The 18,886-nt window shown below is 52.9% G+C and overlaps 1 protein-coding gene across 2 annotated transcripts in view; it reads left to right on the top strand.

Annotated features, from left to right (window-relative positions):
- The window catches only part of UNC5B (unc-5 netrin receptor B), an 84,285-nt gene extending 73,108 nt beyond the window's left edge, over positions 1-11,177 (top strand). For both annotated transcript variants that reach the window (XM_053584148.1, XM_053584149.1), the window contains 9 exons: positions 680-874; positions 1,178-1,567; positions 2,117-2,204; positions 3,133-3,301; positions 3,413-3,646; positions 5,302-5,451; positions 6,056-6,220; positions 7,078-7,259; positions 7,878-11,177. In XM_053584148.1, the coding sequence (XP_053440123.1) occupies positions 680-874; positions 1,178-1,567; positions 2,117-2,204; positions 3,133-3,301; positions 3,413-3,646; positions 5,302-5,451; positions 6,056-6,220; positions 7,078-7,259; positions 7,878-8,043 (1,739 nt within the window). In that variant the 3' untranslated portion in view covers positions 8,044-11,177. The remainder of the gene's footprint in view (positions 1-679; positions 875-1,177; positions 1,568-2,116; positions 2,205-3,132; positions 3,302-3,412; positions 3,647-5,301; positions 5,452-6,055; positions 6,221-7,077; positions 7,260-7,877) is intronic.
- Positions 11,178-18,886: the final 7,709 nt, after the last annotated feature.

Here is an 18,886-nt window from a genome sequence, read left to right as displayed (position 1 = left end):
GCCAGGGTGACAGAGCAAGTCTGTGTCTCTAAAAAATAAAAATTAAGTTCTGTAGTTATACCAGCCGTAATTCTGTTGTTCTGTAACCACAGGTGGCTAGCAGCTGCATACAGGATAGTGCAGACATAGGATATTCTGTCACCGTAGAAAAGTTGTACAGAACGGCCCTCTTTCAGGCCCTGCTTCTCTGACCTCCACACTTCCTGCCTGGGGAAGGAGAGTGTAGCCATGGGCTGCCTCCCTGGGCCCATCCCCCCACCTGCTCATCCCTCTCCATCCCATCCCTATGCATGTCATTCCACTCCCCGCCACCACCTGCCACTCTCAGAGCAGGGAATAGAGCAAGAGCTCAGAGTGGCTATTCGCAGAGATGTCCGGGAGCCGGGAGTTTGGAGTAAGGTTCTGTAGGTGTAAATCGCCCCAGTGAGTGAGCCACAGAGCCCTGTCCCCTCCTCCGTGAGTTAGCTGGCGGGAGTGGACTGTGCTGCCCTCTTGCCTCTTGCTGCCACCCTGGGAGGGTGGTAGGACAGGGGCCTTGGGACCATTTTATCTGTAGAGACTGACACCCAGAGAAGTTCAAGGTGTGGTAGGGTTCAGACCAGGCAGACAGGCCCGACTCTGCCCATCCCCAGGGAAGTAGTCTCTGCTCTGCCCCTCACGCGGCCTCCTGTTCCCACAGTGCTGGAAGCCTCAGGGGATGTGGCGCTGTATGCGGGCCTTGTGGTGGCCGTCTTCGTGGTTTTGGCGGTCCTCATGGTGGTGGGGGTGGTGGTGTACCGTCGCAACTGCCGTGATTTCGACACTGACATCACTGACTCATCTGCTGCCCTGACAAGTGGTTTCCACCCGGTCAACTTCAAGACTGTGAGGCCCGGTGAGGATCTGAGGAAATCTGGGGTGTTTAGTGGAGGGGGGATACCCAGAGGACCATGGTGGCAGCCAGACCAGACCTGGGGCTCCTAACCCCCTCCCCAGGCTTTCCCAGGGGTGCCCTAGATATGACTGTGTGGGTGGATATGGATGAGAGAAACACAGGGGCGGTAACCCCAGAGCTTCTCACAGGGGCGGCCATAGAGCCTTTGAGTGGCCTTTTACAACAGGACACTCCAGCAGGAGCATGGGTGGGGCTGGGCCTGTGAGTCACGGCTGGGCCTGACTACAGCCCCCACCCCTGCAGGCAACTCACAGCTCCTGCACCCGTCTATGCCTCCCGACCTGACCGCCAGTGCTGGCATCTACCGTGGACCCAAGTACGCCCTGCAGGACTCTGCCGACAAGATCCCTATGACCAACTCACCCCTGCTGGACCCCTTGCCCAGCCTCAAGGTCAAGGCCTACAGCTCTAGCACCACGGGCTCTGGACCAGGCCTGCCAGATGGGGCCGACCTGCTAGGGGTCCTGTCATCTGGCCCATACCCTGGCGATTTTACCCCGGATGCCCACTTCCTGCACCTGCGCAATGCCAGTGTGGGCTCCCAGCAGCTCCTGGGCCTGCCCCGAGACCCGGGGAGCAGTGTCAGCAGCACCTTTGGCTGTCTGGGCGGGAGGCTCAGCATCCCCGGCACAGGTGGGCCCCTGCCCTGCTTGCTCACAGGCCTGGCCTCAGCACATCCTCCCTGGATGCCCCAGCACCCACCCAGCAGAAGATGGGGCTCCCCTGAACCCATTGCATAGGTGAAATAGAAGATCCAGAGTCATGGAGTGACTATAAAATGAAGTGGTCTGATGAGAAGTTCTAATGAGGCTCAGGCTGCCTGTGCCCTCACTAGAACAGGGTAACCTTGGGCCAGTCACCCTTTAATCCTCAGTTTCTCTATTGGTTATGTGAGCAAGAAGAGCCTTATGTAGCTCAACAGACTAGCAGCAGGGGGGCAGGTATGCCCATCTTCAGTTGCACAGCCAGCAATTGACAGCACCCCAGCAGCATACACTGAGCTTGGGATGAAGCTGTCACTGGGACCTCCAAAACCCATAGCAATGTCAGAGGCCCCTGTTTTACTGGATATGTAGGCTCTGGTCATTGGCCTGAACTATCCTCATATCCAGTCCTTAGACTCTCTCCTTACCCCTGCTGGTGTCTAACTGGAGCTCAGGAGATGTTTTTCTCTCCCCGTAGGGGTCAGCCTTCTGGTGCCCAATGGAGCCATTCCCCAGGGCAAGTTCTATGAGATGTACCTGCTCATCAACAAGGCAGAGAACACTCTGTGAGTAGAGACCCAGCTGTGGCCCGGGCTGTCCTCCCTCCTTCCTCTCTCTCTCCTCCTGCTACCTGTCCACACTGGGCTCTAGGATGGCTACCTCCTACTCTAGGCCTAAGGCCAGTGATAGTCCTCCAAGGAGAACATTGATCCTACTGTGTCCACATTTAAAACTTGCACAACCAATACCATAAATCATAAAACTGAAAGGCAGTTGATAAACTGGCTGCAGGTATAACAAAGGGCTAAATATCCTTGCTATATAAGGAGATTTTATAGACCAATAAGAAAAAGTGGATATCCCAGTATGGAAATAATAAAGGATACTAACAAATGATTGACACCTTCTCTCTCACACACACACATACTCTTTCACATACACTCACATACATACTCTGACACATATGCGTACACACACACAATGGCCAGTATGTTATGAGAAAATGTTCAATCTTATTTTTTGTCAAAGAAAACTAATAGAAACAACCATGAGGTATATTGGCAATGTATTTGCTTAAGGAACTTGCAAGAACTTTTTTCAAACGTAGCACCCTCATGCTGGCAAGGGGGTGGGAACACAGCTCTCCCGTGGCATGCTGGCAGGAGTGTAGGCTGGGACCAACTTTCCAAAACACACCTTAGCAACACCTATCAAAGACATTCCAAGAATACAGAACCTTGAAAATTCAAGCAAAGAATTTTGAGCTATGAGAATGTTGCAAAGGAACAGCAAAAATCTGAGACATCCTTGAGGTTCACACCATCGCCTCTGTTCCCGGGGCCCCCTGACCTGTGGAATGCAGAGCCCTAAGCACCAGAAGCCTGCCCTCGGCCACACAGGCTGAGGCAGACTCAGAGCCAGCAGGCCACATCCTTGCTGAGCTTCTTGGGCCTCCCCTCACTGCCTCCCTCCTGCCCTCCATCCTGCCCTCAGCCCACTTTCGGAAGGAACCCAGACAGTATTGAGCCCCTCGGTGACCTGCGGGCCCACAGGCCTCCTGCTCTGCCGCCCCGTCATCCTCACTGTGCCTCACTGTGCCGAAGTCAGCGCAGGCGACTGGATCTTCCAGCTCAAGACCCAGGCCCATGAGGGTCACTGGGAGGTGAGGGCCAAGGCGGGACCGACCCTGTTCTCCAAACCTGTGCTGAAGGCCTGGGGCGGTGAGAGAAGGCCCAGCTATGCCCCATCTCCCCACTTTGCTCTTCCCCTGCAGGAGGTGGTGACCCTGGATGAGGAGACCCTGAACACGCCCTGCTACTGCCAGCTGGAGGCGAGGTCCTGCCACATCCTGCTGGACCAGCTGGGCACCTATGCACTCACGGGCGAGTCCTATTCCCGTTCGGCAGTCAAGCGGCTGCAGCTGGCCGTCTTTGCCCCTGCCCTCTGCACCTCCCTGGAGTACAGCCTCCGGGTCTACTGTCTGGAGGACACCCTCGTGGCACTGAAGGTAGGCCAGCCAGCTTCTGGGCCCCTACCAGCACCCCTCCCCGGGTTCCTGGGGCCTCCCAAGCAACCCCCCCCCACGCACCAGCCTCATTCAGTCACTCATGCCTCCCTCACACACTGAAAGGCATCAGACCCTCGAGATTTAAGATGAGCTGGGCTGAAGGCTCCCAGGGGTCTGCCAGAGGAACGAGAGAGCCTGAGGCTTGGAGGGGCTTGCATGAGTGAGGAGGGGCCCTCAGAGGGGGGGAAAAGTTCAGACAGAGAGGGGTGAAAAGCAGTGCAGACAGGCCAGAGAGCTTAGGCAAGAACTGCTGCCACGTAGCTCCCCGAGACCAAGGCGCATGGGAGTATGTGAATGTGAGGGCAGGAGAGATGGACCCCAAGCCTCAGGGACCGTGCCAAGGAATCTGGCATCTGTCTGCTGGGAAGGGTAGACCTGGAAGACATCTGTTCACAGATGCTCTTCGGAAAGCTCTGTGGCCACACCACAGTGGTGGGAGGATGATAGGTAGAGAGGCTGGACCCTGGGCCACAGGCAGTGGCAGCACTCAGGAAAGACAGGGCTGGATCCCATGTTTAGTCAATAGAATGGACAGAACCAGGACTGAAGGGATGAGCCAGGGGCGGCAGGGGGGTCAGGGCTGACAGCTGGGCCCGCCATATGCAAAGGAATACATATAGTGGTGTCCTAAGTGAGGGAAGGCTGGGGCTGTGGGCAGTGATTGGAGCAGGGAGGGAAGGAAGGGGAGGGATGGGACTTTCAGCACATGCAGCCTGATGATGGAACCCTGTGTGAGCACTGCCCACCCCCGCCAGCCCCAGAGCCCCTTTGCACTTCTTCCCTCCCTGACCCTCCTCTGGTCCCCAGGACCTTAGTCTCATCTTGCCATAGCACTGGAAGTGTGCAAACACTTCTCCCTCCTTCTACTCACCTTCCTCAGAGCCTCATGGTCCCTTCCTGTGGCTCCATGCCTGTCCTATCCCTGCTCTGTGGTCCCTTCCAGCTCCTTTGCTTCCCAGTTGCATGAGGCTTGTCCCAGACTCCAAACTGTGGACACTGTAGATGAAAGGCCCTATGGGAGAGTGTCTCCTGGTGGAGTGACACTGGTCTGAAATTCTGTGCTAGGTGGGAGGCTCCTGGGGAAATGCTTCTGCAGCCTGACTCTCTTGGCACTAGGCCACTGGGCCACTAACTAATGTCCAGCTTTGGCCAGAGAATGGTACAGGAAGATCAAGAAGGAAGAGGCCAGATTTTGGCCTGATAGCATTCTTTGTTTATTCAATCCCCATCCATCCATCCATCCGTCTATTTATCCATCCATACACATACATCAGCCCATCTGTCCACTCATTTATCTTTCCTTTTATATTTGTTCTTTATACCCATCTTATGTCCATCTGTCTGTCCAACTGTTTATCCATTTCTTCATCCATCTAGTCATCCAGTCATCTATAAGTCCTTTCACCCGTTCTTCTGTTTCACTTTCTGTCCATCGTCCATCCATTCCTCTACCGTCCTTTCACCTATTCATCACACCACAAGCCACTAAGCACAGCCTTGTGCTCAGATGAGTCCCCACTCTCCAGCTAGCAGCGAAAAAGGGCCCCTTGACCAAGTATGACAAGCTCCCCCATCCCCTTTTCCCTGGCCCATAGGAGGTGCTGGAGCTGGAGCGGACTCTGGGTGGCTACCTGGTGGAGGAGCCCAAACCCCTGCTCTTTAAGGACAGTTACCACAACCTTCGCCTCTCCCTCCATGACATCCCGCATGCCCACTGGAGGAGCAAGCTGCTGGCCAAGTACCAGGTGGGGTCTGGGTTAAAGGGGAGAGGGGACCCTTAGGGGGCTGCCCAGGGAAGACCAATTCCTCACTCCAGGCCCTGCCTCCTTCCTCTGACCTGCAGCCTTGCTCCTCCCTGGTGTCTCCTTCATTGCTGGCTCCATGCTCCCAGCCACCCTCAGGCACATCTCCAAATTCAGTGTCACTGACAGCCACACTCACACTTCTGCCCCATCACTCACTCCCATGCATAGGTTCCTGTGCCTGTAACCCTCACAGAGGCTCACCAGTCCAAGTGTGGGACACCACTGAGTCTACAAGGCTTCCTAACCCCAGATACATGCACACTCCTGCAAACACCATTGCCTCTCCCCACCTGCCCCCTTCTTAGCTTCCATCTGGAACCAAGGGCCTGACATGGCCCCAACCGGCCAGCATAAGGGCTCTTGACCAGGCCTCTGTCCTTTGCCCATCTGAGTGGAAAGGCCTGAACTGCCCCTGAAGGTCCCAGACCTCCCTGCATCTCCCAGCCCTAGCTGAGTCTGGCCCATTGCCTACTTCCACCCCTGTTCCCACCAGGGCAGGGCAGGCTGGCCTCATTAGCTGGGTCCTGACCTCCTCTTCCTGCAGGAAATCCCCTTCTATCACATATGGAGTGGCAGCCAGAAGGCCCTGCACTGCACTTTCACCCTGGAGAGGCACAGCCTGGCCTCCACAGAGTTTACCTGCAAGATCTGCGTGCGGCAGGTGGAAGGGGAAGGCCAGATATTCCAGCTACACACCATGCTGGCAGAGGTGAGGGCCAGAGGGCACTCTGTGGTAGGGGCTGGGAGGTGCAGTACAGAGACCCTGTGCTTCCCCACTGGGTAGAGATGCCACCTCCCATGAAGCATTGCTCTCACACCTCCCCAGTCATGGTGAGGACTCAGCCATTTTTGCTAACAACTATCATTTAGTAAGTACCGTTCATGGGCTCAGCATGTACCTGGCACTTACATTATCTCAATAAATCTTCACTACCTCCTCGAGACAGACATGACATAGGAACACACCCCCCCACACACACCGCCACTGTGGGAGGTGCGAACATGGGCTTTAGGGAGAGCAGGTATTTGCGCACAGTACACAGTAGCAAAGCTGGATTCGAACCCAGTAGACCCAAGGACAGGCCCGTAGCTCTCCACTACGGTAAATCCAGTTGAGGGTTAAAAACCCAAGACACCCAGGGTGACAATGCTATATGCTCCTCTAGGGGCACTGTAGAGCTCTGTATCTAGTCAGGACCCTGCTGTGCCACTAATTTTGCAAGTGACCAGGATCAAGTCACTTCCCCTTCCTAGACTTCATTTACCATGTGTGTAAAAATGAGTCCACGTGAACTCGACTGAAGCTCCCTTGGGCTTCCCGAGGATGAGGCTGCATCAGCATTTCCCCAGGGCAGTGCATTAGCCGTCCTCACTGGGACAGCCCAGGAGGGCTGGGGGTGGCCATGCAGACCTAGCCCAGAGAGCTGACCCTTGGGCGAGGGCCCTTGCCTGGGCAGCTGGCACCTGCCCAGAGGAGATGAAGGTGACTCAGGGCCGGATGCGCTTGCAATCCCAGGGCAGGTGCCCAGCACTACACTCCCTCATTCTTATGCCCCACCCTTCTAGACACCTGCTGGCTCCCTGGACACCCTCTGCTCTGCCCCTGGCAGCACGGTCACCACTCAGCTGGGACCCTATGCCTTTAAGATCCCACTCTCCATCCGCCAGAAGATATGCAACAGCCTTGATGCCCCCAACTCACGGGGTAACGACTGGCGGATGCTGGCACAGAAGCTCTCCGTGGACAGGTTAGTGTCCTAAACCACAGCTCTCTCCCTCTGCTTGAGTCCTCAAGCCCAGCAGGGGCAAGCAGCCTGACAGCTTAGGATCAGCTCCCAGCTCAGGTGCCTGTTGCCACCATTTGCGGCAGGTCGGGGGCTCAGGTTTGGATGTGCCAAGTCTGAGGATACTGCTCCTTTAAGGAGGGTCACACCCAGAGCCCTGGTCCAAGGGCTAGGCAGACTGTGAGTGACCACCACACTCTCCAGGGGAAAATGCTCCACCTGCCCATCTCGCAGGGGTGACCTCACCAGCCAGATGTGATCACCATCAGCACCCAGAGCCCAGGATAGAGCAGACACTCCAGAAATGCTTGCTGAGTGAGGGACACCTTGGTGTCAAAATTCTTTTGGAGAATTTCAAGTGCTGGATAAATATAATGACAGTCATGGAGACTGTACTTACTGAAATAAGTAGAGAGTAGAGACTTGCCCGGGACCATGCAGCCTGCAAGCAGAGGAATGGGGGTTCAGAACCAGGGCTGTGGGGCACCAGAGCCACAGTCTTCCCATTTCCCTGTGTCCTTCACCCCCAAGCTCCTAGGAGCTACTGAGGGAGCTCAAGGCCTTTATCCCACCCTCTGCCAGGTACCTGAATTACTTTGCCACCAAAGTGAGCCCCACGGGCGTGATCCTGGACCTCTGGGAAGCGCTGCAGCAGGATGACGGGGACCTCAACAGCCTGGCCAGTGCCTTGGAGGAGATGGGCAAGAGTGAAATGCTGGTGGCAGTGGCCACCGACGGGGACTGCTGAGCTGCCTGGCACCGCAGGCTGGCAGGGACTGGCAGGAGAAGGGTGCACGGACAGCTGGGGCAGCCTCCTGATGAGGACATTCAGCCTCTGCTGACCCTCAGCTCATAGCTGGAATTGCCCCATCTCCTCGCCTTCCCCAAACCCCAGACCACAACCGGCCTTAGAAAATCCACGTACTCTGTTGTTAGAGGGCCCAGTGTTTCTTCTTCACCCCCTGCTATCTCTCCTGGCCTCAGACTGGGTTGGGGCTGGGGCCTTGGAGGCAGCTAGGGGAACAAGGAGGTGGCCGACCCCCACCGCAGCCCCACAACTTCTGGGTTCCGTTGGTTTTAGCCACGTTCTTCATTTTCTTCCTCCGTTGTTGACGTGCCCTCCTCCTCAGCCCCTTCTGCTGTCACACCCTTTTCCTCTTTGAAGAGTCAAGTATAACTCAGACAAACTGCTTTCTCCCATCCAAAAGCAAAAAGGAAAAGGAAAGAAAGCTTCAGACCGCTAGTCAGGCTCAAAGAAGAAGAAAAACACCAAAACCACAAGGGAAAAGAAAAACCCAGTTTCTTAGGAAACGCCAGTGATTTATTATCCAGATATTTGGATAAGTCCTTTTTAAGAAAAAAAGAAAAAGAAAATGAAAACAACACAAAAAAAATTAGAAAACTCTTTTCTTAAGTGTGGATGCAAGTGGGCGTGTGTGTGTGTGTGTGTGTGTGTGTGTGTGGTGGTGGTGAAAAAGAGAGAGACTGGACAGGGAAAACTTTGCTGCTAATGAATCTGGGAATAAATTCTGCAAGGCCTCAGTTTCCCCAGTTGTGCAGGGGTATGTCAGATAGGGTTTTAGTTGTGGTACCAAATTCCCTCTAAAATCTTAAGCAGATGCTGAATCTTGGAAGCCAAGGAATCCTGAGCACTGGGGTATGTGGGGTCCTGCCCCCCACAGCCCAGGCTGCTTTGAGCCTCTGGGATCCAGATTAAGAGGCGTCCGTATGGGAAATGAGGGGAAGCCAGTCCTGCTGCAAGCCAGGGAGAATGCTTTAGTCTGGTCTTGGTCTGGTGGGTCCTGTAAAGGACATGTGGCCCAGAAATGGAGCTTAAGCAGAGAGATAGAGTTGGAGAGGGGAGTCCTCCACGGGCACCTCTCTCCTGAGGGGCTGGAGAGGTTCACACTCAGAGTGGGGCTAGCCAGCAGCCTGGCAGTCTCTAGAACAGGTGGGCTGGAGCAGGTTGGCACTCTCTTGACTCCCAGGAATCCAGAATCTTCTCTTGCCCAAACTCAGTTTCCCCTTTGGGTACGAGGACCTCTGTTGCTGCAGAAGCCTGAGCTCCCCAGCCTCCAGGTGGCTTCAGGAGGGTGTCGGCACTGTACAGCTGGGACGGTGCGAGGCAGGTGGCCTGGCTGTGCTTTGCACATGCAGAAGTGGGAGGTGGAAAGTGACCTGCCCATCTCTCAGCTCCACAGGCACCTGCTCTAACCCTCTTCCCACCCACTCTCTGTCTGGGAGATCTGAAAGTGACCTTTCTGAATAGATGGGATCCCCAGAGTGGAGGGACTGGCCCACACCACCCCACCCAGCCTGTTCCAGCCTATTCTGGGAACACCGAGTGGGGAGAGATGAGTCCCTGGCCCTGAGCAGCTGGCTGGCAGTGGCTGAGACCAGGACCTGGCAGCTGGCACAGAGCCTCATCAAAAGCCAATCCTCGATACTCAAGGCAAGGCTACTTGCCACCCCAGCGCCTCTGAGAACTGACTCCAGTGGGCCCTAGAGCAGCCACTGGAACCAGTCTCTGGACCCTGCCTGGGCCCCTGAGTCTGTCAACCCTCATGCCGGTGTGGACTGCTTCAGACTCAGCAACCGCTCCTTGCCATAGCTGCCCATCCCCAGGGGTTCAGCCTCGCTGGTCAGCACATGTGTGGCCTTTGTCACATAGCTTTGAGGGCAGTCTGACGAGGCTGGACCACACTTGTGCTGTGCCAGGCTTGCCTGGTGCCATTCCTATCAGAGGCTCTTAGATGCCCACGTGCGACCTGGGAGTCCAGAGACCAGGAATCAAATTCCAGCTTAGCCATTAAACTGCTGCGTGACCTCAGGCATATCTTCGGTGTCCTTTTTATACCTACAAGGCTGCTCTCCAAAGCCCTTCAGGTTACTGCCAGACCTTCTAGGCTTCTGAAGGGAGCCCCAGTGGGGAGCAGTTGAGCGTGGACTGCCCTGCTCTGTCCCACCCGGCCTCAGAAGCCTGCTTGTTCAGCCCCGGGAATGGGAGCTCGGCAGAGGAGGCCCAGCCAGCCACCCAGGTGGTATTTCCGATCTGACTTCCAGAAATTGTGTACCATGCCCTGGAGCACGGAGCCAATTGACTAGAGTCCCCTGGGAAGGTTCACACTGTCCAGTTGTATAAGAAAAGCCCAGAAAGGGTTTGCTGACTCCATCAATCTGCCGAGGCTGCTGTGACTATCCCTACACTGCCTGCCTCTCCTCCAGACCCAAGAGCAGACACAGAGGTGCTGTTGGGTGTTCATGGCTCTCTCGTCTCTGGGGTGTGCGTGTGTGTGTGTGATGTGCGTGCCTGTGCTCTTCTCCACGGGCACATCAGGGTGCCCCTCCAGGTGCATGTGCACACGTCCCCCCCTTGTGTGGGGGGTGTGCCTGCCTCTTCATCCCAGTTCTGGACATCTGGAGGTTGGCATGCCCGTTTCTCACCCCCGAGTCCACAGGGTCAGTTGTGTATCTTCTACGTGCCTCTCCCTCCACCTTCTCTCACAGTTCCCCTGGCTCCAGAGCTCGGCACAGGGGTCCTTCCAAGGTGCGGGGGTCCCTCCTCATCTGGACCGTCCAGGGCCCTCTAGTCCCCTTCCCTAGCTCCTAGGCAGCTGAGCCGGGTCCCTTAGCAGGCCTTCTGAGGGAAGGTGACCAGGAGCTTGGGGGTAGAGAGTAGCTGTCCTGGGGGCAAAGGGCTGGACCCCCTGCCTGGGCCATGGACATGGTTATTTGCCCAGGGGGCTACAGGACCCCAGGGATGGTCCCCAATCCCACCTCTGTTTATTCTGTAAACTACAACCTGTAAATAACCTTTAGCATTCCTATTGTAACAAAATTAATTTTTATGAATAAATTATATTTCCTAGTCTAATAAAAAATTCCAGGTTGTATTTTGCTGTCTTCTTGGCTGTGTGTCAGCAACGGGGTGTGACTGTTGTTCTTCTCAAAGTTCCACAGAGGATGGGGCTTTTGCTGTTGGTTCAGAGCTTTCTGAGCCCCTGAAGATGATCAAGCTCAGCTGTCTCGTTTTATAGAGAGGGGTGAGGACGCCCCTGTAGTCACTGTCCCTCCCTGAGCCTCAGTTTCCCCATTTGTGAAATGTTTGACTTAGACCTGCTGCTCTATGAGAGACTTCTGGCTGGTGCAGTTCTATAATTTCGGGGAGGAGGGTCCTGGCACTGGGCTGGAGTGAGACAGCTCCACCCCTGGGACCCTCTTATTTGTCCCAGACTCAGGGATGGATAAGAAAAAACCAGGAGAAGGTAGAGGATGGGCTGGTTCCAACCCTGTGGCTGTGTGGCTGCCCAGTGAGGCGCCCAGAGCTGGGCAGTGAGGTGACAAAGCTGGCATGTGAGCCCACCCAGCCTGACACAGCCAGCAAACTGTGGGCTGCCACCCTTTACCCATGAACAGCTGCTGGACAGGGGCAGCCAGCTAGCTGAGCCTCCTCCACCAGGTGGCGCAAGAAGAGGACCCAGGGCCACCCCTGACGCACACACCATCTCAGGAAGGAAAGACCAGTAAACAAAAAAAATAAAATAAAAAAAGAGGAAATGCTGTCCAGGCCCAGCCACCCCTTGAGCTCCAACTTATCTTAAACGCCTCTTGTCCAGCTCTGTTCTGCAAATTTCTCAAAACTTTTACCCATTTTAGTTGAAAATGATACGTGCCTGCAGTTTAAAAAAAATTCAAAAGCTACAACAAAATAAGTAGAAAGAGTCCCCCTTCCTCTGCCTCCACCTGCTTCCCTCTCTCCCCACCCCCACTTCTCTACAGAGGCAGTTGTTACCTTTGTTACACGGCCTAGTAAGAAGATCTGTGTATATACAGATGTATATATATATCTGTGTATATACAAATGCGTTGTTTGTACATGTAGATGTTTAAATATGATGGATTTGATCCAGGAGTCTCAACCCCTGGAGGTATAACATGAAACAGTTTTCTTTTACTGATAACTGCTCAGAAATTCGTTCTGTTAAACGGTCCTTCCCACTGGATAGCAGGTTACCTTAACCACATTTCCATGGGGAGTCCTTAATTTTCCCCTCCTTTGCTGTTATTGAAACAGTCTCATTTTGTATGTTTTTGGGGGGACAGTCTCATTTTGCTGCTGAGACTCAGCCAGTCTATCTTGGAACACCAACGTCATCTTTAACTAAAGCCCTCCAAGTCCCCCAGTGCAGCCCACCGTGGGTGGGGTACCTGCTCCCACACTCCCCACCTTCCCACACACATACAACAGAGTCATGTCTCCCTCACTCGTCACTTGATGGGAAAAGCTGCCATCAGACCAATTCTGTCCCTTCTTGCAGGGCATAGGCATCTTAGATCTGGGCCCCAAGTGACTGCTGTCAACAAGACGATGTTACCATAATCCCTGCCCTGCATAGACCATTCCAGGGACAACAGGAGTTTAAGATAAGGAACTCCCCAATCCTGCTTTTTCAAAATGCAGGAGGGCAGGAAGGATGAGGTTTCCACGCTTCTGCTCAATGACCACTCAGCTGATTGTGTAGGTTACCTGGTAGGTACCAGGGCTGGGGCTGCACCCGCTACCCTGGAGAGCCCATAGTCTAGAGGGGAGACAGACAGACAAACAGGCAAGGGGGCTGTGGAAGTTCACAGAGGCTCCAGCCAAGACTGTGGGTCCAGGAAGGATTTCTGGAAGAGACAACATCTTCCAGCATTGGGGGTGGTTTCCCTGAGACGTAGCTTTTCAATTGTCTTTTGTGGCAGGCATTTTTTTAGGCAAGAGTTTATAGTAACTTTCTTTTATGAAACTTCTAAGATGCTAATGTCCTTTTAACAGGCTGGAGTGCAGGCTACAGCCTGTCAGAGGTGCTGAGCTGTTTTTAGGCCTTTCTTGGGTGTGTGTGCGTGGGGGGGTGTTGTATATATGAGTGTAAGTTGGGGTTTTCTCAGTAACTCTAACTCAGAAGACAGGGAGATGTCTGGGGAGGGAGCACCAGTGAGTCAGTGCTATTTCAGCAGCTGTGAGGAGCTGGCCCCACCAGAGCACTGTGGGTGGCTCGGATCTGCACAGCCTAGTTCCTCGGGCAAAAGCTTCCTCAATTCAATCAACATTTACTAATCTAGTCCATGCCATGAACAAGGACAGCACTGAGGGGCAGAACCTGGATTGGGCCCTTAAGCAGCTCATAGAAAATAAAAAGTGAGTTCTTATAGCTGCTGCCAGACCCTTGAGATGAAACCAAAAGAGCACGTGGGAGCAGGAAAGAGAAAGGGGCCTTCTATCTACCCGGGCTTGAGAGATGGTGGTGCTCCCAGCTACTGACAGGAAAAAGCCCGGCTGCAGCAGAGTGGCTGGCAGGATCCCAGAGTGCAGGATCAGGACGGGCTGCCCAACTGCCCCCGGTCACTCACCCCAAGGTCACATGGATCTCCTGAACACTGGGGTCAGCTCACAGAGGCCAAGCCTCAGAGATTTGTCCTCAGACCAAGAGTCAGAAGCGCAAACATCTCCAGGATCCAGGCTTCTCGGTCATGTGAACCACAGAAGCAGCCGTGTCAACAAGTCACCATACAAGGAAATATGCCTGTTCAGCTCTTTCTCGAAACATAGGCCCGTCTCAGCATATCATTCACTTCCCACTTTCTCAGCTGTGGGGGTAAAAGGATGAATGTTCTGTCCAATAACCTCTCACATTTGGCCACAGCACAACAGGGGAGCAATAGGAAGGTGTGGGGGCTGTGGCTCAGTGAGACCACATGGGAAGGGGAGACCCTCACTACCCAGCTCATCTTCACCAGGCAGGAGCGAGTGCCCAGACCTGCTCCAGACTTCTGCTTTAGAAACCAGAAACCAGGAGTTGGAAATGCATGTGAAATCTTTATAAGTATTGGCTCAAATTGTTTTTAAACACCATACAGGCTCATGCCTGTAATCCTAGCACTCTGGGAGGCCAAGGCAGGTGGACTGCCTGAGCTCACGAGTTCAAGACCAGGCTAAGCCAGAGCAAGACTTTGTCTCTAAAAAAATAGCCGGGTGGGGCGGCGCCTGTGGCTCAAAGGAGTAGGGCGCCAGCCCCATATATCGGAGGTGGTGGGTTCAAACCCAGCCCCGGCCAAAAAAAAAAAAAATAGCTAGGGATTGTGGCAGACCGCTGTAGTCTCATCTACTCAGGAAACTGAGGCAAGAGAATCACTTGAGTCTAAGAGTTTGAGGTTGCTGTGAGCTGTGACACCATGGCACTTTACTCAGGGTGACAAAGTGAAACTCTGTCTCAAAAACATAAAAATAAAATAAAATAAATAAAAAACCATGCAGACCAAACAAACCCCACCCAGTTTGTGACCCACTGGGTGATGGGGAGCTGCAGAAAGCTTTGCAAGCAGGGGAGGCCAGGCTTGGTGATGCTTCGGCACAGGGCTTGCTGGCTGGGACATAGTCCTGAGCCCCCCAGCCCTCTCTACAGGCTGCCAGGGACCCTGCCCGGTTGCGGCTTTCCCTGGGTTGCAGCAGGAGCACTACTGTGCTCACCCCAGCTATTTCCATCCCACTTCCTCCATGGGATGGTGGCTGAAGCTGGTCCTCTCCCTAGGAGCCTCTCCTCTGCTGACATCTGGAACAGGGCTTGGCTACCAGGCAACAATCCCCCTGCTACCAAGGTGCCCAGGGAGAGATGCCCAGCACCCGCATCAGTAAATACTGCAATTACCCAAGGGAGTCCACTGGGCAGGACTGCAGGGTTCATTGGGACCATTGCTAGACTTCATATTCACAGAGTGGCAGAGGTGGGGGTCCTTGGCTGCTATCTTATCCATCCTCATGTGATACCAGAACTCCCTCCACAATGACTCAGACAAGGGCTTTCCCAGTCTCTGCTTGAATACTTGCAGAAACAGGGGACTCACTGCTTCCTAATAGTAATAAAAGCTGGTATTTATTAAGTGCCTACTTATTTTCACCATAAGGTCTGATTTTCCCCCAGCAATCAATAGGAACAAATTTAAGCTTTCTATGCCATGCCAACTTTTCAAATATTTGAAGACAGCTCTTATAGTCTACCCTGGAGCCCTTTCTCCTCCCGCTAAATGCTCCCAGTCCTTCACGTGGCTTAGCTCAGAATCCATCTGTCCTTCTGCTCTCCCTTGATTTCTGAAAAGTATTACAATTAATAATCCCAGGGAAGGTCCCATCCAACAGACAGCCTTAGCTGCCAGACACAAAAACTTTCGCATGATTCCAGCCCCCAGCCTTTGAGTCCTTCAGGTGAGAGAGACCACACATCCCAGGAAGCAGAGACAAGGCATCTTTGTTGTGCCCTACCCAATTCCTGTCACACAGAATCTGTGACATAGTAAATGACGTTTTGCACCATGACACTAGAGGGGCGTTTGTTCTGCACACATTGAGTTTTTTTGTTCTGCACACATTATAATCAGAACGGGAGCTTCTGGACTGCAGGATATGTTCAGTTTCTTGATCTAGATGCTGGTGGTATGGATATCACCGCCTTGTAATCAGTCATAAACTTCACACTTATGATTTGCACACAGGCTGTATGTGGGTTGTACTTCCATAAAGAGACCTCAAAGAAGAAAACAACAGAAACAGTAGAAAGACTACAGTGGGCTGAGAAGCCAACTTTCCTGTGGTAACTGGAGGGAAAGAGAAACAGGAACTGATGGAGGCAGATTTGGGGCTAAGAATGCGAACACCCCTACCTGGTGGCTTCTGTTTTCTCTGTAAAGACCATCTTGGGGTGGGGTGTGCTCAGGGAATTAGGGCGACTGAAGGAGGAAGAAGATGGTAACAGGACTGCTGGGGGATCCTGGAGGCCCAGCTCAGGTTTGTAACTGTGAATTCCAAGTGGAGCCATGGGCCTATTGGTGATTTTCCAGCAAGCCTCATTTCTAAAGTGTAATGGAGCTCACCTAGGGTTGGCCACGGTGCCAGGAGGAGGTAAGGGACATGGGGATTTAGGGTACCATTAAGATATTACTGACATGATGCCCTGGGTTCCCAGCTGTGTCAGGATGGAAGGAAAGAGATGCTTGATAGGTAGAGGAGAGACAGAGGGATAGACAGCTGGAGGCTCTGGGACTTTCAGATCTCGCCCCCCCCCCCAAAAAAAAAAGAAAAAAGAAAAGAATTTTCCCGGGAGGAGTCATCAAACCAGCACATAGCAAGGAGAGGTGGCTAGAGTGAGAGTGAGGGACTTAAATTAGAGTTAGTGACGTGGGGACAAGAAAAGCTGTGCTTTAGCAGTTGCGGGTGATACCTTACCTCTTGGTGTCCAGGTTCCTGCTTAGTACCGAGTAACCCTGGAAAGGAGGAAGGACCCCACTGAATAACCCGACTGAAAGCATGTGCAGTGAGAAAAAAGTGCCACGAGATGGCAGCATTGGCCCACAAACCCTGTGCATGGGTGCCAGCTTGGTGGTGATTAGAACCCTGCACAAATGGAGCCAGTACAAAATATTCAGCCTCTTCTGATTGTTTAGTCGCCTGCAGGTCAGCAGACACAGCTAAGAGGGGACAAGGGGAGCTTGCAGGGCTCCAGTCTTAAAAAACGGGGGTTTGTGTTACCCCCCCATCCACTTTTAAGGGAGCCCCTGGGTAGGCTCTCAAAAGCAAAAAGTTGTCAGTTTGAATTTTGGCTCTGACACTTACTAGCTGCTTGACTGAGCAAGGTAATAACCTCTCCACACCCTGGTTGCCTCATAAGCAAAATGGGGCTGACAATAGTACCTGCCACAAGGGGTTATGCAGTGACTTCAATGGTTCCTGGGGCAGCAGAGCCCAAGTGCAAGCTCAGTGTCTTCAAACTCACCTTTTTTTAACAGCAGTCAATACTTTTATTGGGCACCTATTCTGTACCTCATAGAATATTTGGTATAATCGTGCCCTTTACAGATGACAAAATTGAGGCTCGACTTCCTAGGAACACATAAACAGCATACAAGCCCAAGTCTGTCTGGGTCCAGAGCCCAGTTCTAACCACCAGCCCAGGGGGCTCCCCTTGCAGGCCTCCCAGGCCAGCCCTTGGCATTGCTTCCTCCGATTCCCTGGGGCAAGGGACAAATCCTTTTGAAATAGCAAGATGGCTTCTGCCCAGCACTTCTCTTCTCAGGATATTCCAAACCAAGGAGGGACGAGATGCTTTTTCAAAGAACTGAGAGTTGTAAAATATGAACTAGGTAAGAAATGCTTTGGATGTTTGGGTTTTTCCTTCCCTCCCTTTTCTTCCTGACTTCTTTCCTTTCTCCATCTTTTTCTTCTTATCCTCCTCCTCCTCCTTTTTCTTCTTCATGCGTGTTTAGGAATAAAGATGCCTAGTGAGTGTGTAGTACTTTACAATGTACAGATATTTCCCCTGACATCCTCCGGCAATGCTTGCCATGCAGGTGATGGTTGTCAACTCAATGATGTGGCAAATGCCCCATGTACGCCAGCCTGAGCCCAGATACAAAATGGGGACCTTCAAGGCCCCTCCACTCCCAAGTACGTATGGGGCTCATTACCCCTAAGCACATTACCCCGAACTCTGACTGCAAGAGACCAGAACACAGAACATGTCACCCCCAAATATGCCTCTTTAGCCTAAGGAGTATTTTGAGCTGGTTACTTTGACAAACTATGGACACAGGAGAAGTGCTGAGAACAAGAGCAAAAGTTGCCTTTTATAAGAGAAGTTTATATCTATAAAAGATATCTCCATTTGTCAGAGTGTCTCCATTTTTGCCCCGGGAAGATGATGGAGCTAAATCACTAGAAACACTTATCAGTGGAGAAGGCACCAACCCAAACCCGCAAGCAAAGCTTCCTCTTGTTTCCTGAGATTGTCCTGCCCACCACCCCACAACTGGCCTTACCCATACTCTTCTTTCTTTGTTTTAGTTGCAGACTATTTAAGCCTGAACTCAAAGCCATGTTTTTTGGAAACTTACTTATTTCTCTGAGTATCTCCCATGTAGACATGAAGTACACGTTACTAAACTTCTGTTTTTTTCTTGCTAATCTGTCTTTTGTTACAGTGGTCTACCCCAACTACAAACTCATGACGGCTAGAAAAATTATTTTCCTTCCCTACAGTGCTTATCAAAAACGGCCTATGCGGCCCATCCAGGACAAGTCCAGGCAATCGATAAGAGCCCAGCCAATCCTGGGGCCCACTCACACCAGCCCCGCTCCCACCTAACCTGTCCCAGCACCAAAGCCTGGCTGCAGCCAAGTCTGCCTGGTCTAAATACTTGTGTTCCGTCTCTTCCTCCCCACTCCCTCATCTCTGATAATTTATTAATATAAAGGTAAATAATTTTGTTTGTTTTACTGCAAAAGCTTTATTTCCACGTCTTCCAAGGATTGGGAGAGACTTCAGGGTGGTTTAAAAGGTGCCTAGTGGCTGGAGGGAAAGACTCAGGCAGAAGCCCTGAATCCTTGAGAGGGGCTTCCCAGACAGAGGTCACTGGGCTCTGCAGGCTCCTGGTCGTGCTTGAGAGTGAGCCTTTCAACGTGACACTCAACCAGCCCAGCCTGGGGAAGCTATCAGGTGTTCTCCCACCTTCTTGAAGAGTTTCACTTTCTCTCCTAGGAAGTGACTTGCCAGGAAGTCACAGAG

The sequence above is a fragment of the Nycticebus coucang genome, chromosome 3 (assembly GCF_027406575.1).
Source record: "Nycticebus coucang isolate mNycCou1 chromosome 3, mNycCou1.pri, whole genome shotgun sequence".
Classification (NCBI taxonomy): Eukaryota; Metazoa; Chordata; class Mammalia; order Primates; family Lorisidae; genus Nycticebus; species Nycticebus coucang.
This window is presented reverse-complemented; position numbering and strand designations above follow the sequence as displayed.